The sequence below is a fragment of the Mugil cephalus genome, chromosome 10, assembly GCF_022458985.1.
Source record: "Mugil cephalus isolate CIBA_MC_2020 chromosome 10, CIBA_Mcephalus_1.1, whole genome shotgun sequence".
NCBI classification, from domain to species: domain Eukaryota; kingdom Metazoa; phylum Chordata; class Actinopteri; order Mugiliformes; family Mugilidae; genus Mugil; species Mugil cephalus.
This window is the reverse complement of record NC_061779.1, coordinates 12,389,527-12,412,268: the sequence shown is the minus strand read 5'-3', so window position 1 is coordinate 12,412,268 and position 22,742 is coordinate 12,389,527. Positions and strand designations below refer to the sequence as shown.

The following is a 22,742-nucleotide window of genomic DNA, read 5'->3' as shown; positions in this document are numbered from 1 at the left end:
GCATGGCAATGGGTCCGGGCATACAGCCAGAGCCAGAAACAACTTCAGCCAAGACAAGAAAGTGGACTCCTGCAACAGATGTTGCGTTTGAGAGAGCCTTGGCCTTAGCGTCAGAGATTACATGGAGGAAATGAAGCGGCACGGGATATCTGTGTTTCCTCAACCGTATTTCGACTACCTACCTTCCTGGTAGCTAAACTGTGTGTTTCTGATTTAGATTTAAGACAGTCATAACATTTCTCCAAGTTTGTTTATTAATCATAACTATTCTTGGCAGAACAGTATGTAAACCCCCAGAGCACAATCCTCTTCTCTGTGTCCAACTTAAAATTTTCCTACTTATTGATCTGGATAATTGAACCTCTTGTGGATAAACAAAAACACACACTTCCAAGCAGTATCAGTATCGGCATCGGCCAAATTATTTCCAGACCATCAAAGAGTCATTACACGGGAAGGGCTTTGGCAACTTTCTCTAGTAATTTCGTGAGAAGGGCATGAATAAGATTTGTCTCGGTGTTGATTTCTTAACATCTGCAGTCGGTGAAAGTACGTTATCTGTTTGCCCTTTACGTGAGTCGCGGCTTATGATTCACAAGTGTTTTCACCACTCCAGATGTTCATGCTCAGGCGGTGCTTTTCCAGACTTACATGCAGAGGACGCATTCACCACAAGGTTTTTTCCCTTCACGTCCGGTGACTTCCTCTTGAGTCTCGGGTCTCCCGTTGAGATCATCTATTAGTGTTGCCATATAATTATCGTATTCATCAGATGGTCACGAGGCCTGTACCACAGAAAACGGCAAATGTAGGACAGTTTGCCATTTGACTGACAACGGATAAAGCAACCGTTTCATTCAAAAGGCCATGCCTCCATGTTTATTCCTTAGGTTATTGCAGTTTCACGCCCATAGAATGGCTTTGTTTCTAAAAGCACTGTCCTAGGGTGTGATTTTTTTCAAGTTTGGGACAAAATATGATCACTTTAAAGTGAGAGTACAGTATTGCTTCATTTCCCGTGTGGCAACACTGTCGCCTGTGACTGATCATTTGGTAGAAAGTTTGTCAGTTGCCACAGGGCTACAGTGTGTATCGCCGAGTTAACGCAATGGGAAAAACAACCATGCACAAGCACACCCACAGCCAATTTAGAATGTTAATCTAGCATAGAAAAACCCAGAACCCCCCCCCCCCCCCCGGAGAAAAATCAGGCGAGAGAACGTTCAAACACCACACAGAACGATTCCAGCTGAGGACGACACTGGCGCGCCTAATATAGACGTCATTTTTCATACTTTGCGTCCTTGAGGTTACTGCTTTCAACTTCAAACTTCTGGATACCAGAATTCCCCACAGGATCAATAAAGTGTGCGACATGGCGGTAAATGGGTGTTATCGGTACGGCTAATATTTCATTTCACTGCTGTTTCCGTCGGACTGGAGGTGCTCCTGCAACGCCAAACTCCAGTATGTGGCAACTTCTTTACATCACTATCACTGTTTCTACGGACCTTCACGTCAGTCTGCTTCTCTTTACAGGAATGTTTCATTGTCTCTTCGCATGAATAATATCTATTCATTGGTATTCGGAGATGGGTCACATCATCACACAAGCTGGGATACAGAGTAAACAATGGATCATGAATCAGTTGACCTCCCTGGAAAAAAGAAGTAGAAGAAGTGACAGCACCCAAAGTCTAACTGTGTTTTTCTTCTCATTCCACCTATCAGTTCATCCATATTTATGCAAAAAAAAATAATAAAAAAAATAAAAAAATAAAGCGTTAGGATTTAGTTTAGCATCTTGTTCCTCCCTGATATGTTTAGTAGTTTTGACCCTCTGGCCAATTATGTAATGGTCTGGATCCGCACGAAAACTCGTGATGAAAACACTTGTGATAAATTAAAGGCGGTAATGTGCTGCTAGAAGTAAGAGAGAGTTTAATGTGCAATATAGTTTTGAACCAGAGGCAAATATTCCAGCTGTGTTGAATCACAGCCTTAATTTGTGATGTTCAAATTAAGGCTGTGAGTCAATGATGAATTAACTGTATCAGTGACTACACAGTATTACTATCAATACTAACATTTAAATAGATTTGAATACACAATTCCATCAAGGGAAACAAGGGCTTAGTTGCATAAAAGTGTAAAACTCCAGTGAAAGTACAGAAAAGAGGACTTCTTTACTGTCAGTTTCAGTAACTTGACAAAAACTTTCACAGTTCGGGGAACTGGCTGGCTGGTGGAAGCATTACCATAAGTGTGTTTCAAATGAATGATTTCATACTTGCAGAAATAAAAATAAAAAAAAGCGCCTCCTGGTAATATGCTGATGGGAAACAGCATCAGCACTAGACAAACCCCAAGATATTTTGGACATTGCATAACATGTCACGAGCTGTGATCCGCATGAATTCACCCAAGTGTCAAAAATCCCTTCACTCCTGTGTAGTGGGTCAAGTTTATCTGCGCCTGTGCGTGTTGCTTTCTGGACCGGACTGCTGCGGAACCGACTCACACTATTGTTGGCTCGAAAAGGACGCGCTGATTCAGGTCTTTTCAGACCAGTTTTATGGAGTTAGCGTCACTTGAGCGTCTGGCTTTGAAAACAGCACACGCTGGGATCAATGATTTTAGATTCCCGTCATTCTTGTGACTCATCCAGGCAGGTCCTGCTGAGTGGAATTCCTTGTTTCCATGCTGCCTCTGGACAAGTAATCTGATACAGTCCAAGGCCCATTAACATGGGCTTAGATCAGGCTGCATGGAACATGTCGCTAACTGTATGGTAACCTTATATCCTGCATACTATTCAGCACTGCTTTCCAGTAAAGCCATTACATTCCTTTCTCCTAAGCTTAAAGGGCTAATGGTGGTGCTCCATGCAGGGGAAGTGTCTGCGCAAGTGTGCAGAGTTTGATTAAAGGGGGGCATGCATTTCTTCTGAAGCCGTGACTCACAATCTCCCATAAGTCATGTGACACCAAGTCTCCATGAATTATTAATGAGGCCTTGCAGCATCCTTCTGTCCTACTCCAAGAGGTGACTTCCAGGAGGTGGCGCGGGATGCAGTAATCTGACTGATGCGCTTTGATCACTCAACTGCAAATCTCACAAGTTGGACGGTAAACATTGGCCTCGAACCATAAACACGACAGGATCCGCGTGTGTTCATAGTCGAGATGTATGTGGAATACATCTGGTAAAAAAAAAAAAAACTCTGAGCGCAAAACACAATCAAGTCAGGGATGATTAAATCACAATGTTTGAGACGTCACATGCGGGCTTGAGAAATCCTGAAAAAACCCGGCAGCTTTAAGTCAGTCCAGATGTGGGGAAATATTTTAATGCAACTTCACATGAACTCCACGCAGGTATCGAGCGGCCAAACCATTCCTCGTATCATTCCGCGCGGCTTTTCCTCTTCGAAACAACACACGATTCCCGTTGATAAAATGAGCATGACGCCATCATTTTTCCACTCCAAAATGTGTCCTTGTAGATCTTATCACATACCTCGCGTTGCTTAATCAGCCCAAAGTGTGGTTGCAAGCACGTGCTAATCTCCCAATGAGACCCCGTGTGCATATGGTCGGAACCGGTTTTCAGAATTTACTGTAAGTCACAAGCGCGGTTCCAGGTGGACTCAACACTCAGACATTCTCGGACTGGCTGCCCCTTGCTTTTGCTTCAGAGAAACAGAAACTGGCTCTCCGCTCCTTCTCCGTGGAGCAACAGCAGACATCTGCTTCCAAAAATAATTGCTTTTAGGAAGAAAAAAACAGCCCCTACAAAAGAAAAATGGAGGGGGGTGTTAACTGAACATAACTACTAGTTTGCATTCCTCGTGTGTTGCCATTCATATTGGGTCACTTAGTTCATATTAACCAACAGCTACTTAATGCAGGACCACTTGGTCACTTACTTTAACAGCTGTCTTCAGAACTAATGAGGAAAAAGATCTGTGCGTGTTCAAGTTGTTGAAGTCATCCTTGAGCCTGATTGAAATGTATATAAAGTCAGTGATTTGGTTTATTTACTTTGGCTCTTACTTGCACTCATAGACAAATACACAGATGTGCTTAGATAAGATGCGCTGTGGTGTGACACATTCAAAATAAACACTGACCGTGGCAAAGCGTCCTGTACCTATTAACGATCAGTCGTCTAATATTTCATCTGTGTTTAACTGCCTGAAATTAAGAACCCCGTCCGAGGATTTCCCACAAATGAAACCTCTATTGCCAGGCTGAACCTGAACTTTGAGCATTCGCTGATGCATAAGATTTTCTGTTATCGTGCACCTATTGTTGACTTATGTGTGTATTTGTTCAGCTGCTTTAAACTGATGCAATTAAAGAATAAACAAGCGGTGTGCAATCCCGGACATAAAATGCAGTTCTGCGTTGAGTTAGTGAGTAGAGAGAGTTGCTCAGCAGTTTGTTCTTCAAAAAAAAAATAAAAAATTTATGAACACGAATGCTCCCAAATATTAAAAACAGGGATGACTGGTTTCTTTTTGTCTCGTCAATCAAATATGTAGAAATAGTCTCTATGAGAATCTTTTTTTCCCAAAAAAAAAATAAATAAATAAAATAATTATATACAGCTTGTCTCCTACAGCACCACTGGGGGATTCATGGGTATGAGAAGGAGAGAGGTAAGTGAGGGGGCGGACAAAGAGGGAATAGAGGGTCGGAGAGAGGTGAGTAATAGATGAGTCAGTGGCCCTCTACTATAAGATACCCTGATGGAGCCCAACAGTGGCATACACAAAGACACCAGCCAAGGTAAGGTCAACTCTGCTCTCCACGTCTTTGCACTTCTCACTCATGGAATCTGTACTTAGGCACCCACTCTCACATCTTTCCTCCACTGTTTGTGTTTGCTTTTTTTCACACCTCTGACTAATCAGCCTGCTACAGCATTTTTGAGGTGTTTGAGCTGTGCAAAATGTGATTGTAAAATGTGTGTAGCAGACCACGTCAGGGAGCTGTCAGCTGTTGTGTTTTCATTTCATCATAGCTCGTCATTAGATTTTGTGCTTTTTTTTTTTTTACTTTTTAAAATTTGTTGGAGTGGGCGGATGGGGTATGAAAGCGTCCGCTGAGGTCTGTGATCTTTGTACCCGTTACACTGTCGGGAAGTCCCCGGTCTCTGCATTCGCTGCCACACACAGACGTTTTTGGTGAATTGTTGGATGGAAGAGGGTGTACTTGTACAAACTGCTGATGCAGACACGGTCTCATGCCTGTCTCCTTTAGTGAGATGACACAACGGTGAGACAGCGAGAGGGAGAAGGATGTAAACAGTGTTAAAAGGGGAACTTACAACTAAATATCTTCCATATCTCACTATGTAGTGTATACTTCATATATTCTTTTGCATAATTTACATGTAACTTTTTATTAATTGTACTTCACTCTTATATTTTTGGAACTTGTCTGTAATTCCTCCCGTCTCTACTGAACTATCCACAGTATAAATCTTTTTGCATCCTCTGTGCTTATCGTGGCAAATTTCATTCTTCTCACAGAAATACCAGCTCCACTCTGCGCAACCCACGGAAATACTACAGATATGAACTACAAGCTGGCCCTCCTGTTTTCTGCGCTTCACGTCTTAAGCCTTGGCACAGCAGCTCCTCTGTCCGAGGAAGACATGAAGGCAAAGGTGAAGTTTGCGGCCAAGCAGCTGCTCGTCAGGCTGGACAACGTCGAGGTATTTGTAGTTTCACGGTTCATGGCGACAAAATCTTGACAGCTTTCAAAAGTTGTTCTGTTTTCTTGACTGAACCGTGTTTGTTTTTTTGTTTTTGGTGCAGTATCCTCCTGACGTGACACTCAGCGCCCCTTTCGACAACCTGGACGGACTGTCCTCCGTGGTGACGGTCTTGGAGGGTTACAACGGCCTGATGTCCAACGCGCTCGACGACGTGGCCCTGGTCAAGAGCGACCTCAGCTCGCTGACGGGCTACCTCAGCGAGTGGAGGCAGGGACGCTGCAGCCAGCAGCTGCCAAAGCCGCCGGTGACGGGCCCGCTGCTGCAGCTGCAGAGTCAAAAAGAGTTCATTCACACCGTGAGCATCGAGGCTTGCTTGAGGGTGAAGGAGTTCCTCAACCGGCTGCAGAAGAACCTGGACCAGCTCAAGACTTGCTGAGATTGAGATGGACACTAGGAGCAATACTTTTTAAGTTATTGGTCTAATTGCTGGGCAAGTCTGACTTAATATTCCCACCATGTGAAGGAAATTTATTCTTGAACTTGCACTTATTTATACATTATTTTGGTTATATATTGTATTCAGGAAATTTTGTAAGGAGCATTAGATTTTCATAGGGATGTTTACAACTTGAATGAAGTTTCCTCAGAAATGCGAATCGCCCCATGTTTTATAGATGCGTTTTATGGGCAGATCCGCTCAAGAGTGATAAAGCTGAAGCGTACCACTGCAGGTAGAGGAAATGTCCTAATAAGCAGCGCCGGCTGCCCTGTAAATTCCTGGACATCAGCTTGAAACTTGCCAAGAACAGCAGATGTGTTTGTGTGAGAACTACGAGCACCGGAAGGGTAAAGGGCAACTTTCACTTCAGTGCAATATCACCAGATCTTCCAAAATGTCTATTTATCTCCAAAGCTGGCATTGTGTGTATTTTTTTACCGTTGCACTATTTTTGTATTACTATTGGATTTAAAACATGAATAAATATTTAATAACAAATATCTTTTTTGTTGTCAAGGTTGTCAGGTTTGTGTGTGTGTTGTGTAACAGGGTAAAGATGAGAGTAGTCAGAATGAATTGGGGGGTGGTGGTGGGGGGGCACGTACTCCAGGTTAATGTATAATGTCATTTGTGTGTGTTCCGCCTCTTACTATATTTGTATATTCAGGATGTGGGAAGTGTTTACTCAGAGCTACCGCCTTATGATTAACTAGAAAAAAATGGAACGAAAGAAGTGAATGTGATTAACGTTTCCACAATGAACGTCTGCAACAAACAGGGATTTAAAACCAGGATGAAAAGACGGTATTTTTAATAAAGATCATTTAGAAAGAATTATGCAAAAACAGATTCATACAATTAAAACAATTATTTTTTTATTAGTTTTTTTTTTTTTTTTTTTTTTACAAATATTTAATTTATTCAGTACAAAATTAACCATCAAACCATTTGCTTTTTCTGACAGCCGTGTTCTTGTTGCCACCGTTACCCATCAGTTTCTTCTTGTACTGCTCCACCAGGCTGTCAAAGCGGTCCCCGTCCCTTCTCTTGAAATTCTTCTTCGGCATTTTAACTTTCTGGAAAACAACAAAACAAAGATAACTCGATGAGAAAAGACAAAGACATTCTGCAGAAAAACGATTATTCAAAACATGACAACAATTAGAAGAAGATCTTCGCAACAAAGCATGCCTGTGGATGTGGACGATGGAACGGATAAATCAGTTTTCCAAGGAGCTCGGAAAAAAACAAACGATTTGTTATTACTCATCAAGCTGTAAAAGGTTTCAAAACCATGTCTATCACACACATGATAATCAGAGAAGCAAAAAGGAACCCAGAGTAACTTCTAACCAACTAAAGGCCCTTTAATTAAGGTTAAGTCAAGCTATTGATCTTAATCAAAGAAATGCTGTGGAAGGACAAGAAACCAGAAAAAAAAGCACAGAACACACAACTGAGAAATGGGTACAGATGCTACAGATGACTGCTGTTATTGTTTCACACCAAATACTGAAACACTTATACATCGATTTATATTCTATTTAATTTTGTGGTTAGGTTCTCTTTATCTGGTTTCAAGACTTGTGTGACAATCCGCTGATGTTTTAAGAAATTTTTTTGTAGAACTGTTCAAAAGTTTTAAGAGGTGCACGACAGGGCTGAGCGATACTGGGAATTTTAGTAACGAGCCGATACCAAGTAAATACAGGGCTAATGTCACCGATACAGATCTAATAATAAATATAAAAACTGCTCAGAGCGGGAAACATTGGCTCATTCATTTTTCACCAAAGAAATGGGTCTGCATCCCATGTCTTCTCTCCCGAGTACCGACACATTTCACTAACGGTATCGATGCTATCAATATTGAGATTGATACGCCCTAGTGCACAAACCTTTAAGCAGCACTGTATTTGAATAGATGTCAAAATACATATTCCGCTAAGATACATGACCATACATGGAGCAGGAATGCAAAAGAGACAAGAATTAAATCCCCATTTACATTAAACACAGATTTCCTATTACTTTCGCATTCTTCGACATCTATTTTCAACTTCCATCTTTTAATTTTAACTACATTGATACAGTGAATGTGGCAAAAATTCTGCCCAAAAAAATTGTATAAGACATAAAAAGTTTATATTTAATAGATCCAAATTTCTTTCTCCTCAGCAATATTGTTGTAATTCCACTGAGGTTTCAAAAGGTGGCACCAAATCCCAACATGTCTGATTATTCAGGACAGCGCGGATGTGCTGCCTTCAGTGCATCTTATCATATACGTTTTTTTTTTTTTTTTTAAACATTAATACTGTTTGTCAGAGCTTCTTTTCAGTGGCAGAGCTCTTTTGTTACTGCCCACACCTTTGGAGTTTTAGAATTGGGGCTGATGCAACTATTAAAGTGCTCAATACATATTCTTCACTGTAAAACATCCCATGAATACCACCACAGATCACAAATAACTGTATCAATCAGAATCCGCATGAACCTGGTTTCTGGGCTGTGTCGGCTTCTCCATCTGTCGTCTTTTCTGGTCTTGCCGCCTGGATCCATGCTTCGCTTTCTTGGTTGGCGGCACCTGTTGCTTTCCTTTGTCACGCATCCTGCAAAGCACAACAATTCACAATCGGTAACTTAATCCTGATCACCACTGAGGTGATAAAGTGCATGCTGTCATGTGAGTTTTTAATTAGGCGAATCTGTTTTACTTCCTGAAAACTGTCAGGCTGATTGTTGCCAACGGCTTGAAACAGGTCATTCCAGTTGGTGGACTATAACATCAGTAGGACCGTTCCGGTCCCTTCATCATCAAAGGGAGCTCCCTCTACCCACAGATTTTGAGCTGCTATAGCAATTTCCGCCAGAGAATGAGGAAGGACGCCACATAACCTAACCACATAATCACATATAAAGCCAATCGGGGAATGTCCAGGACATCAAGAGTGGGAGTGGCCAAGGAGCTTATACCATCTAGTCGGCCATTTTGAACATTTAGTGAGCAGCTTCGAGTTAAAGCCGGCGTTCTGAACCAAAGTCATGGATGGGTGCTCTGAGATGGCCAGGACTAAAACCATTGCCTTTATTTTTCAACAACACATCTCCGCGAAGAGGAGTTTTTCAAAATCGCCAACGAAACGAAAACTAGCTACTCCTGTCTAGTCAGCGATACTGGTGAGTTGCAAACCACGAACACGCGGGAGAACGTGACGGTTGTGTCGGCGGATTACGCGTTCACGTTTAAAGTCAAACTGGATCGTACGGAGCAGGGAGAGGATATTAAGCGGGACTTATTCCACCTGTAGTGCCACATTTACGGAAACTGACTGTTATCGAGAGCGGCGGCGAGCCAGGTGATGCAAAGCAAGGGCTCCGGCTCATTTGTAAATGTCTTTTGTTTATGTGGTAGGAAGAAGATCAACTTGTCGGGCTCACACATGACTGTAGGCTTTGGTACAACAACGGCTTTGGCCGGCGTTCTGAATCAAAGTCAAAAGGCTTCACGTTTTCTACAGTCTATAGTTTATCTAAACAAAATAATATGATATAGGCCTGGGCAGTACCGGTTCATGCCGAAAAACTGTATTTTTTTTTGATTATGATATGAATTTTTAATATAGCAGAAGACCTGTGTGTTTGGTTACACAGCGTTCGGAATGTTGCGCCACGAGGCACTGGTTCAGATCGACCATTTTTCAGTGTAGGACTGAATGAACACGCATGGTGCGACTGCGCCACTGTGAAGCGCAGTGAAATGGAAAAGTCTGGAACTTGTAGGTCGTGTCGGCTGATAACGTGTTCACATTTAAATTCAAACTGGATCGGCGAGAGGATATCAAGCGGGACTTATTCCACCTGCAGTGCGCCGTTTACAGAAACCAACCGTTACCGTAGAGCCGAGACTACCCAGGAAATACAAACCAACGGCTCTGCCTCATTTGTGATTGTCTATTGTTTAGGGTAAGAAGAAGATCAACTGGTCGGGCTCACAAACAACTAGGGTTGGGCACAGAGGAACCAGTTCCTAACGTCCTACTCCGGAACCGTTGAGAAGATTTTTGAATTTCGATTCTTTTTTTTTTCGGTTCCTAAATGCCCGCACTAGTTTGTTTCCGAGGTTTGCATTACTCTGCCCGGCGTGCTCCGTTTGTTTCCTGGGTTTGTATTACTCCGCCCTGCGTGCTCCATTTGTTTCCGGGGTTTGTATTACTCCGCCCTGCGTGCTCCATTTGTTTCCGGGGTTTGTATTACTCCGCCCTGCGTGCTCCGCTAGTAAGAAGAACGTCTCTCGTCTGAACGTGGACCGCAAAAAAACGCCGCTCGAAAGTCTGGCTTCATTTTAATTTGAAAAAGGACGGATTGGCACAGTGCAACACCTGTGAAAAACTTATTACTGCCAAAGGAGGATGCACAACAAACATGACAAAACACCTCCGCCTGCATGTTATAATAATTAACCGGTTCATTCTTCAGGTTATCAACAAACTGCAATGTACGCGATGACGTATGAGGGAGGAACGGACCAGTCAAACCCCCGCTCTTTGTAAAGGCTGCTAATATTAGAATAAATCACCGTGTCCTGCACAGTGCCCGATATCTGCTGCCAAATCTCCTCTTTTCCATCGTTAAAAACGTGTGGGAGCTCGCCGTACAAGCTGTATAAACACAGTCGCACAGTTGCCGTTCACCTATGCGCCTCCATTAACAATCGTGTAACAACACATTTGATTTGTTTGACTGTAGGCTTTGACACAATAACCCGTCTGGCGTTCTGAATCAAAGTCAAGGATGGATGTTCTGAGATGGCCAGTAAAGGACTAAACCTTCTGCCTTTATTTTCAGCGACATATCTCGGGGAACAGAGCAGGTATCACCAACACGCCTTGGTTATCTCTGGACGATGAAGGAAAACAAGCCACTCCCGTCTAGTCAGCGATACTGGTGAGTTGCAGTATTTTAATATGTTCTTGTGAGCAAAATGTTTGCTGTGCGGTTATCCCAACGCATCCCCACTTTCTTGCATGGCAGCACCACGCTGAGACACATGGCGTCTCTCGCCCGCCCACACTTCCTCCAGACTCACTCATATATTCATTTAATTAATACAAATTAATTACATTAATCAAAAACCATCCTTCAAACAATAATTATTTGATGCGTATTTTTGTTTGGCCCAAATCCAATTCACTGAGGAGGTGGTGGTGGTGACCTATACTGCAGCCAGTCACCAGGGGGAGCTCTACTTGCTTTGGCTTTACTTTTGAGCAGATGTTATGCATCTTTCTGCGGTCTATGGTTTATCGAAGCAATATAATATGATGGTAGTCGTATAGGTTTGAGGACACGCGGCAGAATATCTCCAAAATGTCTGTGCTTTCAACTTATTGTCAAGACGTATCTGACTAAGTACAAACTGTTGGGGGCATTGAGGAGATGACCAGTCTCTGTACCTGATCTTAGGTCCCCGATGAGAAGGCAGGTGCAACACCTTCTTTCTCTTCTTTCCATTCTGCAAATCCACATGCTCGACCTCAGGCTGTGTTTGGAAGCCCGAATAGTGCGCCCCCTTTTTCCCCCCCTCAGGATTATCTGATAAACACAAGAAAACAGGTAGAGGTGCGTTTTATTCAGTGTTAGACGTTTTATTTTAAATTCTGAACAAACATAAAAATAATATTTTCTTACCTCTCTCCTTTCCTTTTTGCTCTGATGAAGCTTTCTTTTCACCCTTTCTCGCTTCTTTCCCTCTCCCAGCCATTTGTCCCTGGGGCTTCACTCCTCCTTGTGATTGCCTATTCTTGTAAAACTCCTGTAAACATAAACACAGGGTTACATTCCATTTATTTAAAAAAAAAACAAAAAAAAACCTAAAATAAAAATAGCCACCATCAGACAAATCAATACAAACTCACCTTGTTTTTTTGGTGCCGTATTTCTTTTATTTTGAGTTTCCTCGAGTCCTCCAGGGAGAACTCAACGATGGGTCTCTGCGGAGTGACGCAAAACACGCAGCATATAAAAAATGTGGAGGAGGAAAAGAAATGAAATACATCTGCTTATTATTGTGCAAAACGTACCTTGTGTGGGCCAAAGATTTCAGGGTTGTTGTTGAGGTAGCGAAGCGTGCTGAGAGCGTGCTCATGCTCATGGAACTGGACAAAGCCGTAACCTAAAGACTGCCCCATCACCTGGCCTTTCTCTGGTTTTCTGTCATACATGACCCGACACTAAAACAACGTAAAAAGACACAAATGGCGTGAGTGTCTGCAGAACATTTTTTCCCCCTGGCACCAATACAATGATAATATAACCCACACATCATCTCACCTCGGTTACGCGGACTCCCGCTGCTCCTTTAACAGCTTTAAGACAGAGCGCCTTCAGTTTCTTATTGTCCACTGACTTGGGCAGGTTATGGACGCACAGACGAGTCTTGGACACAAACACCTTTATGTCCCGAAGCTTGGCCCTCTTTACTTCTTCAAACTAACAAGAGGAGAGTAAGCTGAGAACTTTTTTTCACTCCCACAAATGCTCACATGTACAAGGATTTAGTTTTGATGTTAGGTGCAAGAAATAAGAACATAAATGTGAAATGTACTTTATTTATATAAAACCTACAGGTGAACCAAAGTGCTTTACAACGGGTCCAAAAAAAAAAAACAAACAAACATATGTCTGCATTTAAATAACGAAGGAACCATTCACTGTTTTTATTAACCAGAAAAGGAACTGCACACATTGAGCATTAACAAACACAGGCTGTGTGTGTGACACTAACGTTAATGTAACGTCAGGGTTGGATCCGCATTACAAATCATCCTATGGATAATGTATTTCAATGAAAGTGGACTCACTCTGGTTCTTTTGATCATGTCTGCCTCTGGTACGCCCTCTGCAGCCTTGGTTCCAGCACGGATCACTGGGTGTTGAAAACACAGGAGCTTATAGAAGCTATACCTTTAATACTACTAATACAATTACATATAAAAAACAAACAAACATCAATATCAAAGCTGATCTGGCTCTGACTGAAAATAAGCTAGAGCATGTAACCTAAAGGGTAAGCATTTGGCAATAAACCAAAACATATATATTTCAACATACATCCCACATGATATGTCACATTATGCAATTATAGGTGTACCATAAGCAATAAATAGTGAGTTATGATTTCTCCAATATTGTAATGAGCCAAAATTAAATGTGTATTAAATAATGTGTAGTGCTAGTAGAGTAAAAATGAGGAAATAAGTTAAAATAGGTTTACTCACAGCCTTCTCTGGCCAGGTACAGGTTCCTGGTGCCCGTTTCTACTTTCGTCTTGTCGACCTTCAACTTTGCGGCATCTTCCCTGGTCACCGCGGCGACCACCATCAGCTTTCGGCCATCTATGCGGATGCCGCCGTTCTACGTCAAATAAAGGCAGCAACATGAGACTGTGACACAAATCAGGACGAAGCACCATGCGATTAAAAAGGCAGAAATAATCGGTATTAATAATGTAAATTTCATTGTGTATTACCTCAGCCTCATCCTGTGCTGCAGCCATGCATTTGTCTGCAGCCTCTTTGGTCTTAAACTGAGCAAATGCACAACCTGACAACGTAACGTAAAAGACAAAAAAAAGCAAATCAGTTTAAGTTTCAAAATACAGAATGAGAAAAGTGTTTCATCTGAGTTCGGCCGTCTGACCTTTTGAATGTTCTGTGTCTGGGTGGAGAACAATCTTCACGTAATTAAGCTCTCCGTACCGCAGGAGAGCTTCCTCAAGACCCTCTTCTTCTGTGTCAAAGGACAAGTTCCTGCATCAGATAAGATTAATAAATGAGGATAGAAATGATCCATATGTGGCTGAGTGCGGCTGATTTGAGAGTTTGAATTCAAGAAGAACAAGGTATGCTAAAATAAATGTAAGATGCATTAGGAACGCTAACCTGATGAAAATGGTTCGTCCCTCTTTCACATCTGAAGGAAGCATTTTCTTTGCCGTTTTCTTTTGAGCTACAGATTAAACAAAAAAACAAAAAAAGAGCAGTGAGAATTTGTCAAATCAACTTTTTACTAAAGACAATAATATTACAATGATGAACAACAATATAAAAAACAAGAACTTATACCTGATTCCTCTTCTTCATCATCCTCCTCATCATCATCATCATCATCCTCATCATGATCATCATCTGAATCAAAGCTACTCCCATCATCATCCTCCTCTTCTTCTTCTTCTTGCTCCTCTTCTTCCTCTCCCTCCTCCTCCTCTTCATCCTCACTATCTTGCTCCTCGCTGCCATCGTCATCATCTGATTCCAACTCCTCTGCCTCCTGCACGGCTGGCTTCAAACCGACTCTGGAAAAATGTGGCACAGAATTAATTGATACAGTTCAACACCTCAAATTCATTCAATTCAATTCAGCGTCATAAAAACTAAAAACACGCACTTTTTCTTTGGAGGCGAGGCTGGTTTCTCCTCTTCTTCCTCCTCCTCCTCCTCATCGGTGTCACTGTCTGCTTTCGTCTCCTTTTTACTCTCACTGCCTTTAGAGTCAACAAATTAGTGATTACTACCATTATTTTGATGCATTTTGATACATATTCAATTAACAGTGAGCATAAGCAAATATTTTTATTACTAAGTAATAAAAGAGAGGTAGACTTATGTGGAATATTACCTGTACTTAAAGCCTGCTGCGTGGCAATAAACTTGTCCTTTGGGACGGCCCAGTCAACCGCTACCTGTCGACCTATGAATGAAACAACAGTTACAATTCAACATGACGCAAGCTGAACTTAATTAAGATGTCAACGTTAAAGCTCGGGGGAGTTTCCTCACTCACCTTGTATTTCTTTCAGGTTCATAGAATTAAGAGCCTTTGCAGCCCCAGACACAGTTTTAAACAAGACAAATGCAAACCCTCTCTTCTTTCCATCTGTTAAGGAGCAAAACAAACAAACAAAAAAAAAAAGACATCAGGCAACAATTTAACATGCTAATCTGACTTATTAATTAATGAGAAATCTGAAGTTTTACCAGGTTTGAGTGGAATCTTGGTTTCAAGAACGGTGCCAAACTTCGAAAATATCGTTTTAAGGTCATCCTCTGAGCACTGAAACACAAACGAGACACGTGTCGGCGAACATCGGCATCGATGCTGTCGCATTTCATAAGCGCGCCAAATACCGTACCTTGAAACTGAGATTCCTTATAATGAGTTTTGCTTTTAATAGTATTTTCTTTATGTGCTTGGGATTAGACTCCTTTTCCTTTGGTGGAGGAGCTGGCGGCTCTTTCCCTGAGGAATGAAAGAAGTGCAAGGTTATGAAGGTTATATAGGTTCAAACGTGACATTAAAGGGGAAAGGAAAAGTACAGTGTATTATTAAATATATATTAATAATATATATTATATATATATATTATTAAAAAACCCTTTGCTTAAGTCAAATATTAAAAAGTTCCTCATTTCTACGTAGCTTGCTAGCCAGCTAGCTAGCGAGTTGTTATTTTGACATCACGGTGTTGGCTGCATCCTTCAGCTATTGAGGACGAGACTGACGAAATCAAAAATGAAATAGAACGGTAAGTCGAGCCCATTAAAAAATCCATATGACTAAGCTTTTTGCGTCGATACGATGGGGGAACCGAGAAGTGGTAACGGTACGAGTGGAAGAAGTGGTGGGGGTTTGGGGAAAAGAAACTGAAATAGTCATGAAAAATGCAATGTGCATAAATATCATTCGTCCTGCCGTCGTTTGCTTCAAATTTTGATTGGCTGTTGTTATTGACATGCTGGTCATGAACAAAACCAGTGAACAAGCATGCTTAATATGGACCAGCCCAAAATGTGTGATCGTCGGGTTTCATTTCCAGGGTGGGGAATTCCTGGACGGATGCTTGGCACTCGGTGGCCACAGTAAGATATTCTGAACGGCGCGAAAACGGAAAAAACAATGACTTGACTTGGGGACGAACTGAAGATAATATCTGTGGATTATCTAATGCTTGGAGATGCGGCACTGCTTTGGAAAACGTGGAGTCATGGTGAGATGACCGGATGGCAGGACTGAGTTTTATGTAAATACTTTCAGGCCCAAGTGTCTATAATGGTTGCGCTTGCTTTCTAATTCATAACGGTCATATGGTTGCTGTATCTTCTAGCCAAGCTGCCATCAGATGATTTTACTGCAACGGTAATATTTAGGCCTGGGGACGCGCGTTTGTGTTGGGTTGAGATTAGGTTAACAGGTGTAACATTTGCTGCTGTCTGAAGAGACGTACTCATGTGGAAACGTAATGGAGTCGATGATATTCATACCAAGCCGTTCTTTTGAGACAGATTTAGTTGAAAATTTACTTTTTGAACTTCTGATTTGGTTAATGCGCTACCTATTCATTCCCAGCCCGGCTGCTGGCTCTTTTTAACACCAATTCCCATAAGTGGACTGGTGCCTCTGTGCCACTCTTGTCGAGGTAGGTTGATTGTTTGGTGGTTGGTCGGTCAAGTTATCGGTGGTGAAATCGGAAATAGAGTGAATTCAGGCTTTCATCTCTTGTTCCAGCGAACATCTCTTTATATTTCACCGCGTGTTTGTCACTGAATGTATCTTTCACTATTTGGACAAAATTAAATCTATCTTTCGCTTTCATTGTCTTTTATCTTTGACGGCTCAACGGCTATTGGAATGAAGCCAACCAACTCTGTGACATCATGGGGTGTTATACAACAAACTGGCAACGCCCTTGCAAAAAACGTATGACAGACGCATTATTTTTCTCTTTATATGCCAACATTTCATGTGTGTTATACAGTATGTTGTTGATAATAGTTTATTTGATTGACTTCTTCATACCCTTTTAAAGACGGATGTGACTTTACCACATTGTTTTTGCAGTGTGAGCACAATGACTCCTGGGTCACACCGAAACCTTTCATGTCATGTGTGAACAGACCCATTTTGCAAGCGCTGGAACGAAACTTATTTTATACGAACCTTTTTTCTTTTTGTCTTTTATTTTCTTCTTTGCCACAGACAAGGACACCTTCTGTCCCTCGTATTCTTTTATTTCTTTCATGGCTCGCTGTGCATCCTCCTCCATGGAGTACGTGACGTAGCCGAAGCCCCGACATTTTTCTGTGCCTGGGTAAGTGGTACAAAGAAATGATTACAATCCATAATTACACATTTAACTACACCAGGGGTTCCCAAACTTCAGAGTGCCACGGCCCACGTTAAAATCTGAAAACCTCTCTCGGTCCATCCAACAACTCTGATCAACACACAAGACGAATTATTTCTTACGTTACTATGGCAATAACATGCACATTAATAATCCATCCACATGCACATAACGATTTGTACAGTAACTAATGTAATTATTATATTATTATTCAAAAGTTGGTCAGATAAATGAAAAATAAAACGTAATTTAAATCACACGGTTTTGCTTTATTAGTTGTGATTACTTTTTTTTAAATTAAAAATATTTAACCATAAATATTTAACGGCTACTTAAAACTTAATTACAAAATAGAAAATGACCTCTTCCAGTCAATACAATGTATATGAGAGACGCTGAGATTAAAAAGTACTCAGTGGTATGGCACTTCTGCTTTAGTGGTACACACCCACACAGTATGCCACTGGTGTCAGACTATATAAAGATAAGATAATCCTCTAAATTTCAAACAATGTCTGGTTAAATCATGTGTGGCATACCAATTGCACTGCCTGGTCGAAAAAAATAGTCATTGGACCTCCTTTAGCTTTGATTACAGCAGCATTCACTGTATCACTGTCACAAGATTTATTTCAATACAGTGTTGCATTAATTGTTCACCAAGATCTTCTATTGATGACGTGAGAGTCTGACCACTGCACAAAGCTTTCTCCAGCACATCCTAAAGATTCTCACTGGGGTTTAGGTCTGGACATGTCACATGCTTCCTCAAACAGTCTTTCACAATTTGAGCCCAATGAAACATCCATTGATGGAATAACCTGGTCATTCAGTACATTCAGGTTGTCAGCTGACCTCACTCTTTGGGCATAATGTTGCTGAACCTAGACCTGAGCAACTGCAGCAACCCCAGATCATAGCACTGCCCTCGCAGGCTTGTTCAGTAGACACTAGGCATGATGGGCACATCACTTCATCTGCCTCTTACCCTGATGTACCCATCACTCTGGAACAGGGTAAATCTGGACTCTTCAGAGCACATGTCCTTCTTCCATTGCTCCAGAGTCTAAGCTTTATGGTCCCCAGCAAATTGAAGCATTCTCCTGGTAACTAGTAAGTGGGTTTCTTAAGGCTATACAGCTATTCATTCTCAATCCCTCGAGTTCCCTTCGCATTGTACGCGCACAGTCGTTTCCGACGTGGTTGAAATGAGAATGAGAAGCTACTCATTGCATCAAAAACTATAAAAAACAATCAGCGATTGTCCAATGTGGGGCTCGTTCCTATTTATTTGGTTAAATCCAGATCGCGACCTTTTTTCTTTCTTTTTTTTTTTGGCCAGGCAGTGTATCGACATGCCTCAATGTTAGCTGAAATAATTTCGTATAAACACGGTACGGTAGGCCTAAACAACATGACTAGCACTGATACATGCGTGGTGGGAGGTGGAATAACTTGGGTCACTTTTCGATACACGTGCGTATTCTGCGAAGTCCGGAATGAAAAGAGGGACATAACTCACCTTTGTCGCGGACTACGAAACACTGCTTTATAGGACCAATTTCAGAAAATATTGACTCGAATCGTTCATTAGACGCAAATTCGGGAAGTCCTCTAACGAATATCGTAGGCCCTGCCATGGCTAGCTACCCGCTAGCTACCCGCTAGCTTCAGCAAACAATTACTTAATAAAGTAACTTAAATAATAATAAAAAATAGTTAATAAATACTATAACATGTAGCTCATCAACAGTGCGTACTGCGTTTAGCTCAGAAGAACGTGGGTACGTGAAAAAACGGAAGAAAACAGATTTGCAGATTTGAAATAGCGCCGCGGCCGCTTTGGAGTAACATGACATGTATGAGCCAGGGGCTTTATTTTTTATTCTACGCTCTTCTGCAATCATTGTAACCGCTGCGACAAAAAAAAACCCACATGAAAATAAAAAAATCTAAAAATTGTATTATCCCCAATGGTGGCTATCAGAACCTGCCTGAATCGGAAAGGACAACTGGAAGTATTTCAGCAACTCTGACAAGGGACAAATTCTGATTCAGATAGAGGTTAGACCATCTCCAGAAATGCAACTCTGGTGGGGTGTTCCCAGTCCCACTTGTTATTCAAAATTTGATCCAATAGAGGAGCTAGTGCAGCTCAGATTCTTGAATACGTCACAGTTTGTTTTTGATGGGGATGTGGACGTGTACATGAACTAGGGCTGTCACAGTATCAGATTTCCTTTTCACGATTATCGTGTACAAAAAATGGCACGATAACGATATCATCACGATATCAGCAAAAATGTAAATAATTATGGCAAAATTCATCTTTAACTTTATATTCATTTTATCCCTTTTGGGAGATGAACTGAACACACTCAAAATAACAGTAGAATGGAAGAAAATAGGGGCAGATGTAAAATATACAGCGTGTTTAAGTGGCACTGAATCATACACAAGGGATGCTCAAATTCTTTGGATTTGAGCTGACAGGAGCTCAACAGCGCCTTTGGTCAGGAGAGGAAGTGCACCAATGAATAATATTTAACGAGAGCGAGCACAGAGTCCTGCCTGACTGGTGAAAATAAAAATTATACAGTGGGCAAGGTGCGGGACAAATATAATTGTTGACCCACAATTGGAGAGCCATGATCTACACGTTATTATCATATACGCATTTTTAACATGATATCGAAATTTAATGTTTTAATGCCACGACTATCATCAGTACCAGTATGTAATTATTCCCATCTAGTGTTTTAATCAGCTGGTTTAACAATGGACAGTGCAATGTTATTGCCTGATACTATCACAAGATATGCAGTTTAAATGTGATTCAATTGAACAATATTCTGTTTTGTTAAATAAAAAAGTATTCATTAAGTATTAAGTCATTCTTCTATTCTAACATATCAATTAATCCTGAACATAAACGAAGTTATAATTTGTTTTTTTAAAGCCACACTAAGTCTCTCACATCCAAAACATGTTCTACTTAGGTATTTTCTACTGACTCCTTATACAGTTTCTATCTGTGTTTTTGTTTGTTTGTTTTTGTCTGATTGCTTTGTACAGATGAAGGCACTGTAGTAGATGACTTTAACATCCATGTAGATGTTGAGACTTTTTGTATTTACCCCAGTAATTTGCTCCAAAGGAGGACAGCTGACCCAATCGTAGTCCTGCACAAACTGATCATCTCGTTGACAGCCATGCTGAGCACAAGTCTTGACACAGTTGCCGCTCTGAAAAATAAGGTTGTAGATTAAAGCAGGATCGCTCTTTAGTGTAATCTTATTACTATACGTATTGTAGTGTAATCGTTTTGGTCCATTTTGGCAGTGTCTACTGTTTCATACCTATTATAGCATTTGTTTTGTTTGTTTGTTCTGGTAAAATTATTCTCTAGTCCACATGTACACTGTCCTGCCGCAATTCATCCTAGTCAAAAAGTTCACAAGGGAATCAAGGGTAACACCATTAGCTAATGTTAATATTCATGAATCCACCATCAGGAGAACATTGAACATCCATGGTGCACATGGCAGCGTGGTAAGGACAAAGACACTGCTCTCCAAAAAGAACATTTCTGCCCATCTGCAATTAGCTAAACATCATGTAGAAAAGCCAGATGACAACTGGAAAATGTTATGTGGACAGATAAGATCAAACCCAGAATTGTTTGGTTTAAATGAGAGGCTCATGTCTATAGATAAAACAACAACACATTCCTGCAACCTGCAACCTCACCCCATTCATGAAACATGAGGGTGGCAGCGTCCTTGTGTGGGCCTGTTTTGCTGCACCAGGCCCAGGATGGCTCGCCATCATTGATGGAACAATGAATTCTGAATTAAACCAATAAATTCTAAAAGAAAATGCCAGAGCATGAGCTGAATTTGAAGAACACAAGTCATTCTACGAAACAATGATTAAAGAAGAAAAAAATGTCGTGTTTTGGAATGGCCATGTCAAAGTCCTGATCTTAATCTAATAGATATGTTGTGGAACAACCTGAAGCAAGCAGTAGGCCTACTGTACAGAGGAACTGGGTAAAATTCCTCAAAACTGATGACGACGATGTTATAATGTTATGATGTTATGATGCATAGATACTGAAAGCAAGGGTTTGCATACTTTTACAACTCACAAAAACGTTCAAATGCTTTAATTTTCTTGAATAAATAAGTAGCCAAGAATATGTTGCAGTTTCATTGGTTTGACTGGATTCTTTTTTTGTCTGCTCTCAGGACCTGTGTGAAAATCTGGTTGCGTTTTGTGTCATTAACATTAACATAACTGTATACTGCTTTTGTTTCCTGAAGTTCACTAAGCATATGGGTACTGCACACGAAGCTAAAGAATAATATCCAGCAGTTAGATTACACAAACACTGATGTTATGGATGGGACATGTTAAACATTTCATTGGCTGTTCCTCATCAAAACAGTTTCAATAATACTCGTACTAGTATAGTAGTAAAAAAATGAAATAACTTAGTGTCTAAGACAGATATTATGTTATCTGGACCAAATTATTTCATTTTTATTTTGATTATTATTATGTTGTCACTGACGGTACCATTTTCCCAAATCACAAAAAATACATACATATATATATAGTAGATATATTATCTACTAGCCACCGATCACCGACGGACACTGCTTGTTGTTTATGTTTTGGCTATAACATATATACATATAGTAGGCCTACAGAAACAAAGTAAAATTGCAGATTATGTTAGAAAACGACAAATAGTCTACTACTCACCAAACAACGACACCAATACTCCTGATTTATCCTTTTGTCGCTTAGTATAATTTACGACTGAGAAACTTAATTCGCCGGTGTGAAACAGAAAGCGCCGATATCGAAAGTGGTCAAACCGGCCGCGATCCGAAATTTCTTGTGCGTCTACTTCTGTATTTACGGTACAGGTGCCGGAACAGGCCAAAATACTGGACGCTCTTATTGTTGTGTGGTTTTGTAACTATGTTTCTTCAAAATCATTCACTGAAATTATTTGAAATATTGTACGGTATTAATTACGCTAACTGTGAACAAGAATTAAGCCAATATTTGAACAAATCTATGAAGGAAAAAGCTTTATGACTATCTGAATTAGGAATTGAACTCAGGACGCCTTTCGGTTGGGTGACTGTCATTTATTTTCTTCGAATTTGTTACAGTAAAATTATTTTCTAGACCAGTGAGAATAATTCCACAATAATTCATTGACAATCGATAAACAATGAATGAATTAATGAATATAATAATTAAACAATGAAAGAAATGTTGAGTAATTATTTACAACTGTTCATTAAACAATAA

The 22,742-nt window shown here is 40.8% G+C and overlaps 2 protein-coding genes across 3 annotated transcripts; one reads left to right on the top strand and one right to left on the bottom strand.

Annotated features, from left to right (window-relative positions):
• The first annotated feature begins 4,648 nt into the window (after window positions 1-4,648).
• On the top strand, window positions 4,649-6,726 carry LOC125015113 (leptin-like). Its single transcript, XM_047596776.1, has 3 exons — window positions 4,649-4,793; window positions 5,540-5,724; window positions 5,828-6,726. The coding sequence occupies exons 1-3, from the start codon at window positions 4,754-4,756 to the stop codon at window positions 6,161-6,163; spliced, it is 561 nt and encodes a 186-aa protein (XP_047452732.1). The 5' UTR covers window positions 4,649-4,753; the 3' UTR covers window positions 6,164-6,726.
• A 353-nt stretch (window positions 6,727-7,079) lies between these two features.
• Window positions 7,080-22,235, bottom strand: rbm28 (RNA binding motif protein 28). Of its 2 annotated transcripts, XM_047596583.1 has the most exons (21): window positions 22,182-22,235; window positions 20,549-20,656; window positions 17,225-17,371; window positions 15,420-15,526; window positions 15,265-15,340; window positions 15,071-15,163; window positions 14,906-14,977; window positions 14,675-14,771; window positions 14,353-14,582; window positions 14,170-14,236; window positions 13,928-14,037; window positions 13,758-13,831; window positions 13,507-13,642; window positions 13,090-13,154; window positions 12,560-12,718; window positions 12,310-12,459; window positions 12,145-12,219; window positions 11,918-12,041; window positions 11,683-11,821; window positions 8,724-8,838; window positions 7,080-7,302 (listed from the first exon to the last, which is right to left on the bottom strand). In XM_047596583.1, the coding sequence occupies exons 3-21, from the start codon at window positions 17,328-17,330 to the stop codon at window positions 7,159-7,161; spliced, it is 2,139 nt and encodes a 712-aa protein (XP_047452539.1). In that variant the 5' UTR covers window positions 17,331-17,371; window positions 20,549-20,656; window positions 22,182-22,235; the 3' UTR covers window positions 7,080-7,158. The 2 variants fall into 2 exon arrangements, with proteins under 2 accessions (XP_047452539.1, XP_047452537.1); XM_047596581.1 differs by lacking the exons at window positions 20,549-20,656; window positions 22,182-22,235 and adding an exon at window positions 18,934-19,217.
• Window positions 22,236-22,742: the final 507 nt, after the last annotated feature.

Coding starts and splice junctions, on each gene's coding strand:
- LOC125015113 (XM_047596776.1), top strand. CDS start 4,754: ATGGAGCCCAACAGTGGCATACACAAAGACACCAGCCAAG. Junction 4,794..5,539: donor ACACAAAGACACCAGCCAAG/GTAAGGTCAACT, acceptor TTCTTCTCACAG/AAATACCAGCTCCACTCTGC. Junction 5,725..5,827: donor TCAGGCTGGACAACGTCGAG/GTATTTGTAGTT, acceptor TTTTTGGTGCAG/TATCCTCCTGACGTGACACT.
- rbm28 (XM_047596581.1), bottom strand. CDS start 19,051: ATGGCAGGGCCTACGATATTCGTTAGAGGACTTCCCGAATTTGCGTCT. Junction 17,372..18,933: donor TTTCGTAGTCCGCGACAAAG/GTGAGTTATGTC, acceptor CCACTTACCCAG/GCACAGAAAAATGTCGGGGC. Junction 13,155..13,506: donor GTACCTGGCCAGAGAAGGCT/GTGAGTAAACCT, acceptor TTCAACACCCAG/TGATCCGTGCTGGAACCAAG.